At 39.0% G+C, this 21,310-nt stretch overlaps 2 protein-coding genes across 3 annotated transcripts; one reads left to right on the top strand and one right to left on the bottom strand.

The window, feature by feature from the left end:
- The first annotated feature begins 3,209 nt into the window (after positions 1-3,209).
- On the top strand, positions 3,210-8,541 carry anxa3b (annexin A3b). 2 transcript variants are annotated; one of them, XM_080476254.1, is made up of 14 exons: positions 3,210-3,422; positions 3,805-3,844; positions 3,940-3,987; positions 4,184-4,271; positions 4,442-4,536; positions 4,648-4,761; positions 5,100-5,190; positions 5,323-5,402; positions 5,830-5,886; positions 6,422-6,515; positions 6,667-6,762; positions 6,861-6,919; positions 7,517-7,639; positions 8,025-8,541. In XM_080476254.1, exons 2-14 carry the CDS (start codon positions 3,833-3,835, stop codon positions 8,082-8,084), a joined length of 1,017 nt encoding a protein of 338 aa, XP_080332380.1. In that variant the 5' UTR covers positions 3,210-3,422; positions 3,805-3,832; the 3' UTR covers positions 8,085-8,541. The 2 variants fall into 2 exon arrangements, with proteins under 2 accessions (XP_080332380.1, XP_080332381.1); XM_080476255.1 differs by having other exon boundaries at positions 3,412-3,618.
- A 127-nt stretch (positions 8,542-8,668) lies between these two features.
- rcl1 (RNA terminal phosphate cyclase-like 1) lies at positions 8,669-20,111 on the bottom strand. Its single transcript, XM_080476253.1, has 9 exons — positions 19,919-20,111; positions 19,444-19,515; positions 18,304-18,479; positions 17,280-17,354; positions 17,036-17,160; positions 16,829-16,954; positions 16,585-16,741; positions 11,061-11,164; positions 8,669-8,993 (listed from the first exon to the last, which is right to left on the bottom strand). The coding sequence occupies exons 1-9, from the start codon at positions 20,046-20,048 to the stop codon at positions 8,840-8,842; spliced, it is 1,119 nt and encodes a 372-aa protein (XP_080332379.1). The 5' UTR covers positions 20,049-20,111; the 3' UTR covers positions 8,669-8,839.
- Between the last annotated feature and the right edge of the window lie 1,199 nt (positions 20,112-21,310).

Below are 21,310 nucleotides of genomic sequence, written 5' to 3'. Positions count from 1 at the left end.
GCAAAACGTGCTTCATTGCTGCGCAGCGCCTCCTATTGTACCGGAGTGGAACAACATATTCCTCACAGGTGGTCTGCTGCAGCGGTAACCAACCGTCTAAACCAAAGTGCCCGCTTTTAAATTCCAAAGATGAATTCTGCTCAAATGTTGCTTCTATGAAGCCATAGGCTATTGCTCTTTTTTTCTGCCATTTTTTCTGTCCTACTGCTTAATTTGCTGGCTTACCGTTTTGAATACCATAGATGGGATGTTCACGTTCAACAAGGTGTCCGAATGACTGCTTATGAAGTCTTCAATTAGTTCAAAATGCTGCAGCGATAATATAGGCACGCCAATATTAGCTTCTCTTCCTGTTAAATCTAGAATAGAATTTAAACTCCTTCTTTTAACTTATACCGGGCTCCATCATATCCTAAAGAAATGTTAGTCCCACATTTGCCCAGCAGAACATTTCCTTCTCAGAGTGCTGGCTCACTACAAATTCCTATGTTTTCTAAAAGTAGAATGGGAAGCAGAGCTTTCAGCTATCATGCCCTTGTGGAGCCAGCTCACAGTTTCACAGTCTCTAGGTTAGGCTTAAGACTTTTCTGTCTAATAAAGCTTACAGTTAGGGCTGGTTCAGGCAGGCCATCCTGAACCATTTTCTACTAAAGCTGCTATAGGTTAAGACTGTTAGAGGACCTTCACTGAGCTTATTATCTATCTATTTTTTGTCGCTTACAATGTTTTACCTGTCACTAACTTTTGTCCCTCCCTTGTTGTCTGTGCTCCCTCTTCTGTCTGTCTGTCTCTCTGTCTCTCTGTCTCTCTGTCTCTCTCTCTCTCTCTCTCTCGGACCATTAACTGAAACGGTTGCTTGTGCTTGCTCTGGTGAAATGCTCTTATTTTCATCACAACCTTTTCTTCTGCAACATTGAGGTCCATTGGCACCCATGTTGTACAAAGAAATATTACATGGATTTTGTGTTATACTGGTCAACATGCACACTCAATCCAACTATCTGGAGAATTTGGGGTAAAATGTCTTGCTCAAGGGCACCTCAGCATATAAAGAGGGGAGGGTGGGAGTTAACCTTCAACCTTGCAATTGTAAGAGAAATTGTTCTTCTACTTTCATCGTCCTCCATGAATACTTACGGTACACACTGTATGATCTGTACTTGGTCTGTTAAAAGGGAATCTTGGTATTTCGGAGGCTCTTAACAATCGATACTAAATGAAGTCATGGTTGCTTTGAATAAGGTGCCATCAGCTAGATTGAGCCATCAGGTGATATGAGCCACTTAGCAACTGCTGTGACACTGCAACTTCCCACTAGTTGGACTAACAGAGGTTTATCTATTCTTCATCTTTAATGATTTTTAAAATAAACCAAAAATGTTCATCAACCTGCACAAAGACGCAGCAGCCAGTTGATGGCAGAGTTTGACCAGAATTGTGCTTTTGTTCGTTTGGGCTTTGCAACTGAGGGGGAAAAAGGAACAACAACAAAACAGAGCTTAAATACATTCTAATATCCAATTTTTGATGTTTCCTTAATCCACTCCAGTACAATGTGTTCTTTGCATACGCCATTCTTTTACAGAAGTTTTTGAGACAATAAATCCATCTAATTAACTGCTGAAATAGTTTCTAAAGTTTTGAGTCACCTGTCATTTAAAAGGAATGATGCATTGTTGCATTCAAATACATTATTATAGAAATAATAATATAAATAATATTTCCAGTGTTTTGTTTGAACCAACTTTATAGACACTGCACAGCATAATCTACATTTCTATTTAAACTCTTTGACATACATCATGATGCTTTTTGAGGATAAACGGTCATCAAAAGATGTTTTTATCATCATGTCTCAAATTGACTTATTGTGAAGACAATATAAAAGACTAATGATAAGCTTCAGCATGCAATCCACACAGATGACCATAGTGACATACACACCTGTTACAATCAGCATCCAGTCAGACATTTTCTATTCTCTGGATGAGCTCGTCCATGTATGGTTTTCTCGCCTCTTTCCTCGCATCGTCCAGCACAGATCCTGTCAACTATAAGTTTCAAACACATTGTGCTTTACTGCATGAATGCCAGCCCAACGTTCAACACTCATACAAACATTTTAAAGACATATTTGAATGAGTTTTTGCACCTTGAGCAGTTTTAGAGGAAAGATGAGATTTGAATCCACAGGATTGGACAAAAGACTGTTCATCAGATCCTTCAGAGCATTCAGGAGGATGTCTGCTCGAGTAGGAGGTCCTTTGGAGCTCTTAACCTTTAAATAACATCAATACATGGGTTTATTATGGTGAAAAATATATATATATTTGTTTGTTACTTTTTCCTTTAATATGAATAAATGTTGGGAACGACTATGTATTTACAGTGGTGGAAAAACGTTTTTAGACACCCTTATAATTTTACACAATCTCAAATATTATCATGAAACATTTGTGGAAACAACTTCCAAGTGTCTCTGTCACCTCGGGCCGCTGCATCTCGTTGTTCATACTCCATTCGGCATCTATATCAAAAAAAAAAGAAAAAAGATGGCAATCTAAATTCAAACATTTCATGCTGATTAGGGGTGTCATCAGGCAAAAGCTTTTCTCTGAATTCAAGATAAGCACAGATCAAATCATTACATTGAACGTACCTTTTCAGGAGCAGCTGACGAAAGGTTCCGCTCGATGGGCTGATAGTCAGGTGATTGGACAGGTGGTTACACAGCCTGGCTCCAGTGTTGGAGGAGTTTGGAATGGTAATAGACTGCAATTACACACAAAAACAAAACTTTTATAAAAAAAAATATCTTCTAAAAAAAAAACTTATCCTACAAAAACTATCATCATCATAATAATAATGATGTAGTCGCAACGTCTAATTAAATTCATAGTTCCTGAATTCACATTGACTATTTGAACTTTTTTTTTAATCGTGTGTTTTTCAGCCATTAGTTATACTGTGTAAAGTATGATATTATAGCTTTTTAGATAGATTCTAGATTCTAGATAAATGTTGTTGGCGCTCATCTGTCTGTTCATTCATTTATTGAAGTAATTGACTTCATAATACACGACACGGGAAAGTATTTGAACGCTGGTGCGTTTCTCAATGTAAATATTTCTTGCACCACTCGTGAACTTCACATTGTTGAATGTGGAACTTGAAATGTTGAGATTGCTCCATCAGACGAGGTAACTTGTGGAGAAGTGTTTGGTAATGCGGCGAATAGCGGCGCTGCAGTTGCGCCGTGCGCCATGGAGACGTCGAGGAGGAGTTTAAGGACGCACTCATGATGATTCAACTTCCCGCAGCTCCGATGGGCGTTTCCCTCTGAGCTTCTCGCAAAGGTGCGGCGATCCCGACTCGTTCTTGTGAAATTCCTGCCCTGACATCACTCCTTTCGCTTCACGCGGGTAAGACCCTCAGACTAAAGACACAGCCATTCCGACGTTTTATTACAACCTCTGTGCGCGTAAACGTCGACAACCTCTGCTTCGTGCGCCAGTCAGACTTCTATCGACGACACGGGAGTAAAACTTCGGTGTTTTTTGTTGTTGTTTTTTTTTTGCACTCCACATATATCATTGGACTGTTAAGAGTCAGATCTGGGTAACTATCGTGGACGATGATAATTGGAGGATTTCTGTGTGGATGCCCAAAACTCTTTTCACTTTACTCGAACTATTTGATGACGGGGCAGAGAGCCAAAATAAAAAACACCAACAACAACCAGAAACCAGAAGTTTAGACATCGTTTCACAGTTATTTATTGTGTTTTCTCTTTGTTTTCTCTAGTTTTACACTCTTCTCTTCAACCGAAATCATGTCTGTGTGGGTGAGTAGTGAAGTCTGTGAAAGTGATGCATTTCTGTATTGAAGGCTCATCATTCATCTTATCTGAAACACCAATATGTGTTTCTGTTATTTCAGGATGACCTGGACCTGCTTTTAGACTCTCCTTCTTCCTTGACAGTGAATGTAAGTTGGATATTTTGTGTGCAGGATGTGCTCACCAAGTAGTAGAGTATCATTCGGGCCTTTTATTGCTTTATTGCTGCTATAAAAACAAGGAGAAGCATAGTGCATCAAATAATACCCTGCACATTGTGTAAATATGGGATGGTGTTGCTGTTTGGCATAATGTGTGACTTTTGTGTGCTCATGTGTTGATCAGTCCAATACCAGAGGAACTGTGAGGGATAAGTTAAATTTCAAGGTGGAAGAGGATGTGGCTGCTCTCAGGAAAGCAGTGGAAGGTCTTGGTAAGCCAATGAGTTCTTCTTATCAGCACAGGAGTTTAAATTTTATATCTGTTGAATATGTAAAACACTTTGGTCAAGTTTGAACTGAATAGGCACATCATGTACCTTTTACTTGAGGTATAATGCACGTGGCTCTGATTACTCAGTGTGACCGTTGTCATTTTCTGTAGGTACAACAGAAAAGACCCTGATCGAGGTGTTGACTAAGAGCAGCAATGCTCAGCGTCAGCTTATAGCTCGGGCTTATGAGAAAGCCGCAGGAAGGGTAAAGAGCATTCACACAGTAAAATGTTGATTGAATGTTACTGGAACGAACAGAGACTCTTAAAGTGAGATTGTTTATGTTGACGTGAAGATTTGTTTCCCCTTCATTCAGAAATTAGTAGATGACCTGGAGGGCGACACTCACGGAGACTTTGAAGACCTGTTAGTCGCCTTGGTGAAGGCTCCAGCTGTCTACGACTGCCATGAAGTTATCAACGCCATCAAGGTTTGTGAAAGAAACTTCTGCTGATGTCAAATATGTTATTAAAACAACATTATGTGGTTATGATGAAAAAATATTTGAAATCACAAGAAAATTATGTCAAAATTCGAGTCTTGTAATTTTACTACACAGGCACGTCTCAAAACATGAGAAAACAATGCTAAAGATTTTCCATGACTTCGTAAGTACAATACAGCTGGCATATATATTAGATTTAGGCTTATAAGTTGAAATATTTCAAGACGTTTACCTCGTCAGTCAGCTTCAATGTACTTGTGTTACATGGTATTCCCGTTACAATATCAATCACTTGTTTACATATTTTGTCTTTTCGTGTTCAGGGTGCAGGAACCACTGAGAGTACGCTGACAGAAATCTTTGCCTCGAGATCTAACAGGCAGATTAAGGCCATATCTGAAACATACCTGGCTGGTGGGTAACTTCAGCATTGTGTGTCTGTAATCTCACTGCTGATAAAGTTCCTGTCAACCAGTCGGCGGCCGTTAAGGGTGTAATTCGTCCAGGTGCTTGTGAAGTGATGTGCACTTTGCTGTTTCCTGTCAGAGACGGGACGAGCGATGATTAAGGATCTGCAGTCGGAGGTGTCGGGAGATTACGGCAAAGGTCTTCTCATCCTGGCCGAGGTATCGTGTTCTCATGAAAAACAGCGATGCGCATTGAGATACTGTGCATTCTCAACAAATGAAATTCAGACTCTCAGTGTAGTGAGACTTATGTGAACATTCCTAACTTACCCCCAGAAAATGCAGAATCAAACACCTCGAGTCGATGTCCACATAAAAGATAGTTTCATTTTTCTGGAAGCAAATGTCGCAGAAAACTTTGCAGACATACATACAATCTAAATCAGCCATCAGATGAAGGGATAGCAGTGAAATTTCTGTATATTTTGTGGTATCTTGACACTCAACTATTAGGTCAAGTGTTCAGAATGGACACAACAGCGAGTCATTACAACTTGCACTGGAGTCGTAACTAGTTCCTTCCTGTTGTAACCAGAGGTCTGGAGCCACTGGGATTTTCTCAATGTTTTCATTTTTGTTCTCAAAGGGGAAAAGAGATGAGAGCACCCATGTGGACAATGCCAAAGCGAAAGCCGACGCTAAGGTATGTGTGCTCCTTCCATGTGAATCACTCATTGTGTGGTCAGTTTTTGTTTTCCATGCAAAAGTCACTCTTTTGGACAAGTGGGATAAATCTTCTAGATACATGTGAAATGTTCCACAGTCCTTATGTCCAATCCTATATACTGCTGAGTAACAGCAAAAAATAAAAAGTACTCAAACTGACTAGAATGTATGATTTAAAGCATTCATCAGATAATGTTTAGCACAACTATTTGATCACGCATCATAATCCAAACATAATGTGAAAGAAAAAGGAGAATAAATGCAGAATTCTCTAAATATGGGACATCCCTTTCACAGTAAAGGGTTAAATATAGTGGAAAATGAGATCTCACCGCTTTCAACACTCCTCAGTAGCAAGCCTGAACTTGTTTCACTGCTCATGTCCTTGACATCAGAATCTTCTCTCGACAGCTGTCAGTGGGGAAGCACATGTTCACCAGTATATAAAATTTTAAATGATTCGCTGTGAATCGTTTGCTATGTGCATCGGTGTCCCCTCTCATTCCACACAGGCGCTGTATGAGGCTGGGGAGAAGAAGTGGGGGACCGATGAGGCGCAGTTCATCGACATCCTGTGCCATCGGAGCGTTCCGCAGCTTCGACAAAGTGGGTTGACCTCTGGCATGTTGTTGTAAATTAAAAGAGAAAGGCCACAACATGGCAGCTCTGAAGTTTTTTTTTTTTTTTAATATTCAGTCACAATACTCAGTCAAAAGAATCTTATTTTCTCTGCATCTATATTCTTTCTGTCTCACAGCTCTGGTTGAGTACAAAACTATCGGCAAGAAGACTCTGCAGGAGAGCATCGAGAGCGAGATGTCTGGAAGCCTGGAGGAACTGCTTGTGGCTGTTGGTGAGGAAATTTAAAAAAAAAAAAAAAAAGATGCCAGTTTGTTTTTTTTAATTGGTGTTTCAAGTCCATGATCCATTTCACCTGTTTTATCTGTGCAGTAAAGTGTGTGAAGAGTGTCCCTGTGTATATGGCTGAGAAGCTTTTCAAGAGCATGAAGGTAATTAGTTTTATTTCTGTATGTTTAAGAATCACTAGAAACATGTTTGTATCAACAGTACAGCCTATGGCTTTAATTGGTATTATATTGATGAGATCAGTGGTATCACACTTCACTCCAATGTTAATTAATTCACTTGCGTGTGAAGTGAAACTTAAAGCTTTGTATAACTGTGATGTTTTTAGTTATGTAATTCAAAATAATATACGGATTAAAAAAACTATTTAATGTAGATGTTCTCACAAAAATAAATCACCTTATACTAGTATTTTCCCCACATTTTTTTGTCTCCAAAAGCCGCAGCCCAGAGAGAGGGGCTCTAAACAGCCTGCATGTTGTTTGCTTGCACTGCATCCTCTTTATCTAAAGCGGACCGTATCAATCACCACCTGTGTGGAAGGGAATGTTAAGCCAGGTTTTATTGCTGCTGCTTTAACTGAAATGGGCTTCTGTGGTGGAAATGTGTCAATAGATGGGGGGGGGGGAGACACTAAACAAAGCCAAACGTGCAACTGCAGATCCAGAAACAGCCGTTACAGCAGAATGTGTGAGGAGCAGCTATTGACTTAGAATGTTTCTCAAACTGCTTTTGTCCAGGGAGCAGGCACCACTGAGTCCACTCTCACCAGGATCATTGTTAGTCGCTCAGAGATCGACTTGTTGGACATCAGAGCAGAGTACAAGAAGCTGTTTGGATACACACTCTACTCCCAGTTAGAGGTCTGTACACGTACACACACACACGCACAGAGGGTTTACAGTCAACACTGCACCTTTCAAGCCGCTTCACGCTCACCTCAAAGACTGATGCTCCCATGTGCTTAAGATTTATTCTAGAAGGAACTATTCAATATACCATTTTTCTTGTTCTTTAGTTTATGGAAATCAAAAATAGAAAATCAGAAAAAATCAGTAATTCATTGGACCAGATGTTCTCGATTATCAAACTTGAATGTAAAAAAACAAAATGACAAATTTTCAATGTTATAATTTTGAGCCTCGTCTAGATTGCCTGCATAGCGGTTACTCATTTTATTCCATAATATCTAAAGATCTGTATATGACATGTCCACTGCTAACATGATTTCCTGCCTCTGTGTTTCAGTCTGAAGTGTCTGGCAATTATGGCGACGCCCTGAAGCATCTATGTGGCCAAGATGACTAACTCCGCCCAAATCCTGTGCTGTCAAATGCAGCTGCATTACTAAAATAACATCTGTTGGTGACCAAAGACAAAGTCCTCTACAGCACCATGTATTAATAATCAACTACAATGGTGGTTTGGAGTTTACCGCCTGAAAATACTTTGAAGTTTGTGATCACAGCCAATTTCAGCTCTTAAGGCCAAAATTGTTGACGTCTTCTTGAGAATGCAGAATTTTAGACTGTCACTTTTTTTACTTAACACATTTTTCCTTCACTTTCTGTAATTTCTGATTTAATGACCAAACTAATCCAACATTTTTTTTCTGGCCTTAGCAATCATGTAATCTCTGTATTAGTAAATATTTTCCACAAAGGTACTAAATTGGTTTGACAGGATAAAACCTTAAAAAGTGAAATCTTTATTTTAGTAATATTAATCCAGTGAATGTATATGAATAAACTGAAGTGACAAACTAGTGGTTTGCACAGTCTAAATACATGTTCGAGGCTGAATTGTGTCTTTGCTTTCCCTGCAAGGCAGATGAGCAACTTGTCTCTAGCTTACTTCACCTTTTGGCTCATGTTCACTTGTACCGACTCAAACCAGATAAACCAGTTTAATATTTGATTTTCATTTGCTTATATTCGACTCTTCTTTGACATCAGTACTACAGTTACATGTCAGTCTTAACTGATGAATGCAGATAAACTCATTCTATACATGATGCAAATGTTGTAAACACCACAGAGATGACAATTATACATACAAAAACTTTATTTCAGGGTTTTGTTGATGTTGCTGTATCCAGCTCCTACACAGGTCATCAGCACTTTGTCTCCTCCTTTCCGCTCATCTTCTAAAGGTTTCTGGACCTCGACCTTAAACATAATCTGGAAAAAGTCTCTAATGTGTCTCAGGAACTCGATTCTGCAAAGACAGTGAAAGATTTGTCATTGCTCATTTTATTGCACGCAACATCACATTAAATAAAACAAGACAGGAGTCCAGGTGTTTGAGGTCTCTACATCTTTTTTCATTTTCAAAATCAAAAATACACATTCAGGGATGAACCCTGTGACAGCATTAACTTTGAACATTTAAACAAAGGATGTTCCTTTTTTTATTCATATAACCTTAGGTGTGAGGACAAATTGACATTTTAATGCCCTGGAGCAGAAATTGCAGGTACAAAACCTAATTTATTCCAAATGTGATGAAGTTTCTTTCTTGTCAATATTTCCAAGTTTAAGTATGTCCAATAACATGCAATACCAGCGTTATCCAGCAGATGGTACCAGGTTTTTGGGTGTTTTTCTTTTAAGTGACTGGTATTTGAATCCTGCCAAGAAAACAATCATTTGCTCTTCTGTTAACTCTGGTGACTCTTCTGAGAACCCAAACACACAGCATTGACAGGGAAAAAAACCAAAACAATTTGTTCATCATCTTCTTTGTCATATTAACCGAGCACAGTGAAGCGTGTATTGAGATGGCACTGCCAATCTTCAGTTATCATAGTACTGTACTTGAGAGGGACACAGCACCGGTACCATGATAACTGAAAATGGACAGTTCATAGTTCGCTCCTGGTTCATCAACACAAACATATTAGACATTGAGTTTCAGGAGTTTATTTTGTTTTTCCAACTTGACATTAAAAATGGTTTAATCGCAGGTCATGATTGTAGCTGTAGAGTTCATTTGACTGAATATTTTAAAGCAGAATTTTTGACCTCAGTGTGAACTCAGAGTGATGATATAAATCGTACGAACACAGGCAGAGTCCTGATGAAAACAACATTTCAAAGATGACCTGTTAAGACTGAAACGACACAGATTGACTTTGTCGTTTTATCTATGTAGACTGGACATTTAAAGAATGCTGTCATTTTCTGTTAGACAGATTAATAAATAACCAACCATCAACAGCAGCGGTGGACAATCTGATCCCGGTGGGTCACAGTTTTGTTTTCAATGAGCCTGTTTAAGTGACCATAACTAACAACTAGCAGTTTTAAGATCTCCAGTAATTTAATGTGACACATTTACATGCACTAATGCAATAATTGGGAAAAAAAAACAACCTGGTTTACATGTTTGTCACTCAGTGGATATCTTATTGAGTATTTACATAAACTTTCTTCAATCCTCAAAAAATTCAGTTTTTAATTTCATCCATCATGATCTTGTTTTGTTTTTCATTCACATCCTTGTCTCACTTATTCTTTTACATCATGTAGTTCTTTTTTTATGTTAAGAAAACATAAGAGTCAGATTAAAAAGTATCCAAATATATCCAAATGTATCAATCCAGTAACAGCCGTTATCTAACATACATCACATTATGCTTTTTCATACGACTTTAACATCCTGTAACTCCAGAAATTAGATTTTAGTGTGTAAACTGGCGTAATGTCTTTCTGCTCCAACACACCTGAGGTCCCACTCACACAAGGACAATCTGCTAGAAATTATTTTTGTTCCATTTTTGGAGGGAAAAGTAACAAGTGCAAATGTTTCAAGAACAATCTCTGAATGAGAAACGTAAAACGCTGCACTGCCATCGTCATTGTTGTCGACCTGCTCGCATGTGTGCAGAAAAGTATTGACTGCATAAGCAGTACTGCGCATGTCAGAAAGCTTGTTCAGACAGAGGCTTTTGGAAAGCGTTGTACTTTGTAAGCGATTGGGACTCTTGAGTAAATAAACAGCAAAAAAAAAATGTCTGTTTCCAGTTTTTTCAAAAAGTTATGTAAACTGATGGTGAATCTAATGAAAATGTCAAAATAAAGCTCTGTGGAAAACCTGATCACAAACCACGTTGGAGGAGCCCACCTCTGATCGAGTTCATCAACACCTCTGTTGTTGCTAGAATAGCAACTAAATGCTGGGTTGACCGAGTTCCACTTTGGTCATCAGTGCATTAACTTGTAAATAATCTACAGTTTAGTTTGAAAACTAGACACGAGCTGCAGATGTGTGACGGTCACTTACGTGTATGGTGAAAGGGGTCCAAGTAAAACCTTCGACACATCCTGTTGGCCAAGGGTCATCAAGAGCAGTGCCAGGCTCTGATTGGTCGAATCCACGCAGCCACCCTAAAAACAGAAGATAAAAAAAAAAAAATCTGAGAGGTTGTGCTTGTCAGAAACAAAAACACTCGAACTACGTCAGAGGTGGAGATTTTTAGGAAATCAACACCATGACCAGGTATTGACCCCTTCATGTTAAATACAGACAGCCTTTGAACCCAACGCAAATTAAAAACAAAGAAGCACCACAAAACACGTTCACTTGCATTTTCGTTGTGAATCATGACCAACACTGTTTTTAAAGGTTACTGAACAAAGCAGGCAGCAGGTATTCAGCTCGGTCCAATCATGACAGACGCTTCTCGATGCTCCATTTCTCTGCTCCCCCTGAATTTCTAATCACTATCGGCTCCCCACTTTCTAAACAAATGAGATATTTGGCAGACAGACGATCCACTCTCTACATACCACAGATGTTACACCACATGAACTGTGTGCAATTTTGCAACCCACATGAAGGGTTTGACGCACAGCTGGACCCACCCGGGAGGATCCTTTTAAGCTCGAATAACTCCAGTACAACTTGGTGGGACTTTCTGATATGCAGGAACAAGAGCAGCCGTCGGAAAAGAAGAGAGTAGCTAGACAATACAACAAACCCACCCTGTTCAGCAGAGCACTCATGTGGCTCAGTCATGCAGCTTGTCAGCAGAATTATGATTCAATTACATAATCATATCACTCAAACTATGGCTGCATTGTATTTGTTGTGGAAAACATGGAGACTGAATTGATTCTCCAAATGAACTTTAGATTTCCATAAATTTAAGCGATTCAAATCTAAATATTTATTAAAAAAAACAAAAAGAAAACTAGGATGAACACGTCTTATTAACATATTTCCTCAGATTTTCAAAAATGGTGTTTTTAAATGGAGTAGCTTACCTTCTTAAGATGCCGACGTGAAGAAAAAGAGCAAAAACTACTTCAATTGTTCTGCCTGTTCACTTCATGACAGAAGAAATACGAAACATTAACCCCGCTTCTCACCGTTGGTTTCACTTCCCGTCTCTTAAAGACAATCCCCCTGAGGCGGGCTGATGAGCACAAGGCCTTACGCAAAAGTCCCTTCAATCATTTAACTGAAACAACAAAAACTAACTGAAATTTCAAGTTGAAGATTAAAGAAACAAGCCAAACGAGAAGAAGAAGAAAAAAAAAAAAAAAAAAAAAGTTCATTTCTACGCATGTACAGACTTAATTTCCATAGTTCTTGAAGACATCGACACGAGAGATCAAATATTGTGTCGATATGTTTAAATACAGGTAGTTCAGCATTGCCCCAAAAAATACTGCAATTTGACGTCACTGAAAAGGTACAAAAAACAGACTAGGAGACAAGACTGATCTGTAGCATAACTACAATACGCCTTTAAATACAATTTGGAACAATCAGCATGTCTTTTTAAAAAAAAAAAAAAAAGTAAAGCTTGAGTACCAACATCATGTCCTCCGTTAACGTTGACCCCAAATACAAAATGACCACGGTGGAGCTTTGGTTTACTACTCGACGGCAGTACTGATTAACCATAAAGCAAACAGTCTTACACATACACACAGCAACCCTGCTCTTTGATGCGGATCGAACAGATTTACAAAATGGGCCATTCCTCGACACAAGTTGCACATCCATGCCACTGTCGCCTCATCTTTTCTCTTCCCGGCTCCAATATTCATCCAATCCCACTGCTCCACGCGTGCAAGGAAAATCTTTAGTTTCTTGCCAGTTTTCTACGACTCGCACTTCTATCAGCCGTCGAAGCAGCATTTAAAAAAAAACAAAAACTTTAAGCTCTGCTGCTTGGGAGTCAAGAGGACACGTCCAACAATATTGGTCTTTCAGAGTTAATCAGCACTACCCTGACCAGCTAACTGGACTCACATGGTTCCTGTGAGAGGAGAGGGAGCGGAGAGGCAGAGCCATGTGGAGGCAAACACGAGTCACACAATCGCATCGTACATTTTCTCTTCAAGTGGCTTTTCGTGCACTGAAACGGCCAACTCTGCTTCTTTGAGGTTTACGCTGGTCACACTCCTCGGCTGGAAAGAAGTGGAAATAAAATGTCATGAGCTTTTTCTTTCCTCCCTGTGGGCACAAATATCGCCACTTGAGAATTCCTAATTCATCAAGCTTGTTTGAGGAAAAACAGCTTCATCACCCATGTTGAGTAACAAGCAGAAATACAGATGAATGACCAAACAGAACAAAAACTGATTATATTAGAATGTGCTTATATTATCAATTTGTAATGTGTCCCACTGTGTTTAAAAAATTTAATTAAATAAACATTCATATGAACATTGATGAAATCAATAAGGTTGGAGAAGCTTGATGGACTCCTCTACATTTACCTCCAACGAAACAAGATATGTGATCATGTAGAGATTATTGTATTTTAAAAATCGTTTTTTCCAACTAGCAAAACTAAAAAAAAAAAAAAACACACATCTGATTCTTTAAGGTTGCTGGTGTGAGTAAACTTAGAGACTATGGAGACAGATTAAAGGGCGTCGCCAGGCGTGTGAGGTCGCACTGAATCTACAGTTTCACACTCCAATAGCAAATTTATCAAAAGTGTCAAACCCGTGCCCAAGCTTCTTTCTGACAGCTGAGTAAAGTAAGTTCAGCATATATGGAGAAGAAAATACATGTTCCAACAATCACTGTGAAGGCCAAAATGTTTGAAGACAAATTAAACCTTGTAAGGTCCTGCAGTTATGGAACACTACCAACATGTCTCAGGGGAACTAATATCGTCGTCCCCCAGTCTGAAGCCGATGCTGCCTCGAGGAGAACTCCTGTAGACTCCTGAGTCTGATCATGACGTCAGGTTTTGAGACATCGCAGTGATTGAACTTTCACCACTACAATGTAATCAGTTTAACTTTTAGTGTATATGTATACACAACACTTACCCTGAATGCTGCTGGCAGCCAAGGATCTGATGTTGGGTTAAAATGACCTTTACCAGTTCATAGTCAACCACCAAATTTAACTGTTCATCCTTAAGTGAGAATAAACAAAACAAAAATGGCAGAAATGCCTCATTCTCACGCCATTCATGAAATACCAACCCGTAGACATACTTCTCTGACCTGCAGCATTAACTGCAACAATTCAAGATGCAATTCTACCAGAATCGGAATGGAAATGCTCTACAACGCCTTCCTAGACTGCGTCTCTGACCACAAACACTTTCTGAGCTGAACTGCAGACAAACTCATTACCGGGGAATGCGAGTAAACAAGGCCAGCAGATGAACTAGAATGCATCCTGGCAGTGTATGTCAGGTATTGCCCAAGAATTCAGCTTCCAGCGACAGGCAGCACACAGACTCTCCGGCCTCCGTCACGTTGTCAGGTCAAGTATTGACTCTCAGCGATTGTCGTCTGCTGGAAACATTTCTAAGATTCAATTCTAACCAAGTTCTACTTTCGCTTTAACATCAAGCACACGAGCCAAAAGTTACTGAAATACAAATTCATCGCAACGCTTTGATATTGATGGCAGATTTTTATTTTATTTTAAATGTTGGGGCTAACTTTTGATAATTGTATAATTTGCATACGTTATGAATCTTGACATTATGCATCAAGAATCAATTCAGTAATATACTCTTTCCATTGTTTGACTATGTAGTTCAGCAGTCTCGTAACTTTTTATTGTTTACATTAACTTGATGTTCCAAATAATTAACAATAAGTTACCACCTTAATATTCTCCCCCTTTATGCCCACCATTATTACAAATCTAATATAACAGTTGTGAAAGTGCAAGACAAAAAAGAAAGGCACGACAACCTTTTCTTTCAAATATTGCAAAAAAAAAAAAAAAAAAAAAAAAAAAAGGCTTGATTGATTTTGAGACCTACATATAGCACCTTCAGCTCAGTGGTGGTCTGGATTCGAGGACTACAGTCAATGACCAGCGACAAACCACGTCATGAAATAAGAGTGTACTTTTCAAATCCATTGACATAAAACTGGATGCAGTTTGAACAAGCTACAGTTTCATAGAATATTCCAGGATCCACACAGTTTAATGATGAAGTCAAAATGACCTGCAAATGCAGATGTGTAGAGAGAATAATTTCTTTTTATGCTATATTAGCTGCATTTTACTCAAAACTTCAACTTTTTTCTTTTTTTACACACAGAAAAAGTCTAAATGTCACTATATATTCTGCAATATTCCGGTGGCCCATCATGTTCAGTTAGCGTATGTACAAACACATACAACTACCTACTTGAGTGTGAGAAGAAGGAGCCACACAGATTTTTATCTCCACGTCAGTTAACAATCACCACTATAGTGGGAGTCATTATTTCTCTGCTTGTTGTTTAAAAACCTGGCAAGGTTAGATATGACAGAAACAGAGTATCCCAAGACTACATTTGAAAATCCTTAATTTATTGTGTACAGTACGAGCAAATGGCCCCTGTATTGTAATAAGAATTGTATTGCCCTGATCTTGAAAATACAAAGTCTTAGTAAATGAGGCAGGCATCACTGCAGTTGCAGTTTTAGAAATGAAGTCTAGGAACAAATTTCCAACTCTTGTAGGAATGCACAGTTTTCATTCCACTTTGTACTCAAGTCAGAGGCGCTGCAAGGAGAGTGGTTTCATCACTATTAGTTTAAAAAGGAGCTTTAGCAACTTTATACAGCCAGACTCCCTTTTGTCTCACTCTGTTATTTTTAACTGGAAGGAACTCACACAAAGATCTGCAAATAAAGAGCACTGGCTCATATTGCAGAAAGCTCCCTCCTTCCTCATTGCTTGAGCCGTTGGTGTTTGAAGGATACTGCTGGAGAAGCACACAAGTCTTCACACGGTTCACGTTTGAAATATAGAAATTTACTTTTAACTTACTTTGACAACTACTATGGAGGTGAACACAGGCTGAAAGACACATTGTCTATTTGACTTGTGCAAATAAGACCAGCCCTGATCGTTGACAGATGCCATGACTGTCAGGTGATTTCTAGATGGGTGAGCTGGTGAAAAGGATCTCAGTAGGCTGCAGTGTTAAGAGCCACTGAAGCATAAACATGCAAAGTGGACAATAGTAGGGTAAAGACTTCTGCTTACAAAGCCAGACTTGTTTGATTTAGTCTCTTTCAAAAAAAACCACAAAACAAAAAAGCTTTTTTTTACTATTGGACAATTTAAAATAAACCAACAAAACTTTATATAGTAAATCCTTTGTCGGATAAAAAGCATGCCTAACAGTTTAAAGAAATGAGGCCGTTTTAGTAGAGACAAAATCATTTGGTGATATTTCTGAAGCTGCTGGGTCATCGCTGAGAGAGAGAAAATACTTTGAAATTTGCATTCAACCAGGACATGGAAGAAAGAAATGATCTTATATTGAAGGATTCTTTTTAAAACAGAAACACTGATGAGAGTGGAAGTGTGTTTTACCCGATATATCTCCTCCAAAAGCAGTTTGGCACAATTGCTGCCGAGTTCCTCTGGCAGTATGGGTTCCCCTTGGCCCTGCGGGGTAGACGACATCTCCGCACTGAGGAAGCAGCCGTTCAGCGTCTCTGCTACCAGAGTCAGTCCAAAACCCGGAGACCTGCGGGTAACCAACAACTGTTAAATCGTCCGACCATGATCGTGTGTAGAGAGAAACACAAGTGCATGAAAAACCTGAGACACCCACTTTCCAGAGTTGGGTCCTTTCATGTGGTCGGTATAGATGTAGATGTCTGGAATGAACTGGTTAAGGACGCCTCTGGCCGAGTCCACGATCCTGTTGGCCATCTGAGGAGAAACTCGAGCAGAATATCTGCATTTCGAAAGTCAAGGAGCTTCAATAATGAAGAATGCAGGCACGAGTTCGACATCAGTTCAATCCTCAGAAGGATACGCTACGCCTCGGATCCTCTTGATCTTGCCTGGATCAGTCAGCTGGATGGGTCTGATCGTCCTGCGGACAGGACATGTGAACGCCACTTCTCCACCCCCACCTGGAGCCATTCCTCTCTTCACCACCTGAGGGAGCAGCAGCATTGAAAAACATGATTCTTTTCACTTGCACAACACAATATTTGTGTGTCTTCCCAGAAAACAAAACTATTTTTATTTCCCAAAGGTAATTGCAGTGTGATCACCTTGAGATCAAGCCCCTCCCCTTCAATCCCAAAGTTCTTCATCAGAGGGAGGGCGGTGGACTTCAGCAGATCCACCTGCACAGAAAAGAGATTGAGGGTTTAATCTTTAAACAAATCTCAAAGCATTTTCAGGGTTTTAAAATGGCAACGACAATATAAAAGAACAAGGGAGAAGCTTTCAGTGGACAAAGAGCTTCAAAAAGAGAGATTACAGTTTCCATGAGAATACTGCTCTCTAACCTCATCAATTTATATTAATTACTGCTTATTTCAGTTGGTTTCATTAACATCACCCATAATTATTAACATCTTTACTCATTCCGCAAAAAGCATGAGTACTTTTCATAACAATAAATCCCACAGCATTTATGATGTACACAAAAAGCAAAAAAAACAACAAAAAAAAACCCACTTCAGGACTTCTGCAGTGTGACGATCATGCCACATATTTGGAACATACACAGTGAGAAACACACAGTAATGCTCAATAACAGAGATATTCAAAAGTTGAAGTTTGCTCGCAAGGGTCAGAGGCACGTCTGACAAAGTTGCAACCAAGAAAATCAAAGCCGGGGTAAATATAATTATAGTCTTAAAGAGGGTAAACCAACACACGTCACACCAAAACAAAACACTGCAGAGTCTGTTATTACCTTACCTAACCTACAGGTAAAACAAACTCAGACAAAGATTAAAAAAAAGAAAAGAAAAAGAGCAAAGAGTCGATCAGAACAGCTTTCCAAAAACATTCTCAAGTCAACTTAATATGCTAACTGAAGGAGAAAACTAAACAAAAAAACTTTGTAAAGTTTGTAGATACAAAGACTAACAAACCATTCAAGTGGGCAGTGTGGCCTTAACCACCGGGGGCCGTTGACCATTTTTTTAAAAACAAAAACATGACTCAGTAGCACTGAATGTAATCATGTGTGGTTCCACTGCATTGACGAGAATGTACCAAAAGGACCAAACGAGCACCAACCTTCAGAAAAAACATTGATTGTATCGACGAATGTGTGCTCACCGTTGGATCTGTGGGGTCGTTGGTGACTCCTCTCAAAGTTGCTTTCAGAGAGGTCTTCATGAACGGGGCCAGCATAAGCAGCGCCTCCAGATAATACCCAATGGACCGCTGAGGGTTACAGTCATGTTCCACAGAGCCTCCATACAACAGGCCGGGCTGGTAGAATAACACAGTACCTGTAAATAATAAATAAGAGAAGACGAGTCTGCATCATAAGAAAAGATGTTTCAAAGGGCAAGGCACGGTACCGAGCTTTACAGTCATGTAGCCGGGAAAACAATTTTTTTTAATAATGCAGGCTATAATCCACTGAAAGCTCCATGAATATGTATATTACATTTTTAATCATCCACTGGGGTTCTCAAAACTACTGATGCCTATATTGTCAAGCCAAATACAACTAAAATGCTCTAGATTAATCAAGAATTCATTAATTTGGGATGCATTATAAATAATTCTCAATGCAGATTAGAAATAAAACTGCTAAAACATTTAAACAGCTGAAATTTGTTCTACTGATCATATGAAGTACAGAAGCAGATTTTTCTGTACTTCGTAATCTCTGTATTTTGCTTGTGTATTTAATTTCAATTTCAGCTAAACAGCACTGTTAATCATATTTAACATGCCCTGGATCATTTTGATCTAGGACAGAACTCTATTCAAAAAGACATCATTCCTTGCAGCATTCAAATGTACAATTCATTACCATGAACGATTGCTGAAAATCTGTGGGAACAAGTAAATTTGGTTAAGGATTATAAATATTATGACTTATATTATAACTGTGACTAAAGCAAAGCAGGAGTGCAAGTACCTCCCAAAAACTTTTTACAAATGATCAAGTATTGTTTCATTTAGCTGTTCTATTAAGGTATAATATTGTGGGGTGTGACAACCATATTTTCAATTGTGCACCTCAAACCAGTTATAAATCACCTACGCATTAACATTTTAGTACAATCATGTATTTTTCGAAAAAGAAAAACAAAACAAAAAGACACAAAAAGTATTATCTTCCAGCACCTTGTGCCACTGTGACAATGTTCCTGAAATCAAAGAAACCCTGTTCCCTTCAATCTGAACACAGGCATTATATAAATCTCTATACTATAATCACTGTCTTCTTATTGCACTCACCTGTTTGGTTAATCTCTATTCTGGAGCCATTGGTCACTTTGTCCAACAGTCTGACGAAGCTGGCTTCAAAATCTGAAAAAGACACAGAAAATAACTTCAGGGAGAGATACACAATCATTAATACCGAATCTTTCCAACACGATTTAGGTGAACTAGTTCCACTTTGTCTAATCTAGTCCTGATTGACCCCGATTGATCACACGTGTTTCAGACGAGTGAGAGAAGTTGAGACAATCCACAAAATGTGTCTAAAGAAAATGCTACTAAACTAATAAAAACAACCTAACTTGGGGGCTACAAACAACTTTATCACCAGCACAGCTTTGTTTGGTGACATGAGATTATGCTCGTCTTCTTTTACCACTACTGTCCCATCTCTTCTCCCTCATATGCCGCCCAGCTTAAACACACTCCCAACTGCGTAGCAGCTAGCCGCTCGTTAGCCTCCGAGCTAACTGCGACGCCACCAACTTACCGCGCAGCCCCGGCTCGTCCTCTTTGGAGCGGATGTTTCGGATCTTCACACGTTTCCCGGTCAACGTGGACAGCACCAGCCGCTGCCTGAAGAAATTGCAACCTTCGTAGGTGAGCCCGTGGCTTGCCATGTTATTGTTGTTTGTGGCTGGCGTCAGTGAAATCCACGTGTGTTTGCACAGGAAGACGTGTAGTGGGAGGGGTGGCGACGGCAGCCCGCGAGGGACAAAAGAGGCGCTTTTAAAGGTGCAGCGCTCAGTGTAGTTACTAGAGGGCACCACGTCCATTCATTAAAACAGAGAGGGCGTGGCCAAATGGCTGCTCTTTAAAGGCATAGCACGGGCCGGAGTATAAACAAACACGGTTCTGCTTCTTTTATCAAGCTTTATATTGCTTTAATGTATCTATTGTCAACAGACATAATTTTTGTTTGATTGGATTTTTGATTATTTATGATTTATCTTGTCATTTATATTGGCTATTGGCTCAGGCTTTCCATTAAACAATCGATTTTACTTATTTTATTACATTTATCTTAACACAGCTTTTACTTTATTCTATGCTGTTCTCAATCACCAATGTATTTCTTATTCTTTTTTCTGATTCTGTTTATAAGATTAAGATTCTTCATTGCCTTTTTTTTTATGTGTTTCCTTTATTTCCTTGTAACGCAATGTGAATTGCCTTGTGTCTGAAGGCCGCTATATAAATACATTTGCCTTGCGTTGCTTTGCCTTTTACGTCACTTCATCCAACTTGGGATCAGAACAGAAGGCCAGCCATCTGTGGGTGAAGGCAGGGGACGCTCATATTCATACCTAATGGAAATTCAAAGTCATCAGTTAACCCTCAGGCACATGTCTTTGGGACTATGGGAAGAAGCGTGTTTGCACAGGGAGAACACACAAACTAGACTGGATTCAAACCCAGGGATATCTTATTATGAATTGAGAGTGCTAACCACTGTACCACCACTTGCATCATATATCAACGGACAAATAAAGAGATAATCTAAAATAAGAAAATATAAATGTTAGTAAAAATGTATGATAAAATATAAGTATAAGTATAATATTAAATAAATAGATAAATAAATAAGTATGAAAAATAAATTTGTTTTAATGGAAATTACTGTACTTTTGCTCAATAGCGTCTTTGTAACGTGAACCACTGATTCCAAATTAGTATTAGATCAAAAAACTACTTATGATTGTTGTTTATTTATCGTTTATTGGTCTTTATCAAAAATACTCAAATTTATATGAAAAATATAAATTTTGCTCAATAGCTTCTTGGCCATGTGACCTAGTGACTCCAAATCAGTGTTGGATCATATACAGTAACTCGTCATGATTGCCCAGGCACACTTGTCGTATCAAAGGCGTTCAATTGT

Source organism: Lipophrys pholis (genome assembly GCF_963383615.2).
Source record: "Lipophrys pholis genome assembly, chromosome: 12".
NCBI classification, from domain to species: Eukaryota; Metazoa; Chordata; class Actinopteri; order Blenniiformes; family Blenniidae; genus Lipophrys; species Lipophrys pholis.
The sequence above is the reverse complement of the archived record's forward strand: the minus strand, read 5'-3'. Positions and strand labels throughout refer to the sequence as shown.

Bases quoted from the DNA above. Each gene is read 5' to 3' on its own strand.
- anxa3b (XM_080476254.1), top strand. The intron at 4,762-5,099 runs GTTTGTGAAAGA...TTTCGTGTTCAG, and splicing joins AAGTTATCAACGCCATCAAG to GGTGCAGGAACCACTGAGAG. The intron at 5,403-5,829 runs GTATCGTGTTCT...TTGTTCTCAAAG, and splicing joins GTCTTCTCATCCTGGCCGAG to GGGAAAAGAGATGAGAGCAC.
- rcl1 (XM_080476253.1), bottom strand. From the start codon at position 20,048: ATGGCAAGCCACGGGCTCACCTACGAAGGTTGCAATTTCTTCAGGCAG. The intron at 18,480-19,443 runs GTGAGTGCAATA...TATTATTTACAG, and splicing joins AATAGAGATTAACCAAACAG to GTACTGTGTTATTCTACCAG. The intron at 16,742-16,828 runs GTGGGTGTCTCA...GGTTACCCGCAG, and splicing joins AAAGGACCCAACTCTGGAAA to GTCTCCGGGTTTTGGACTGA.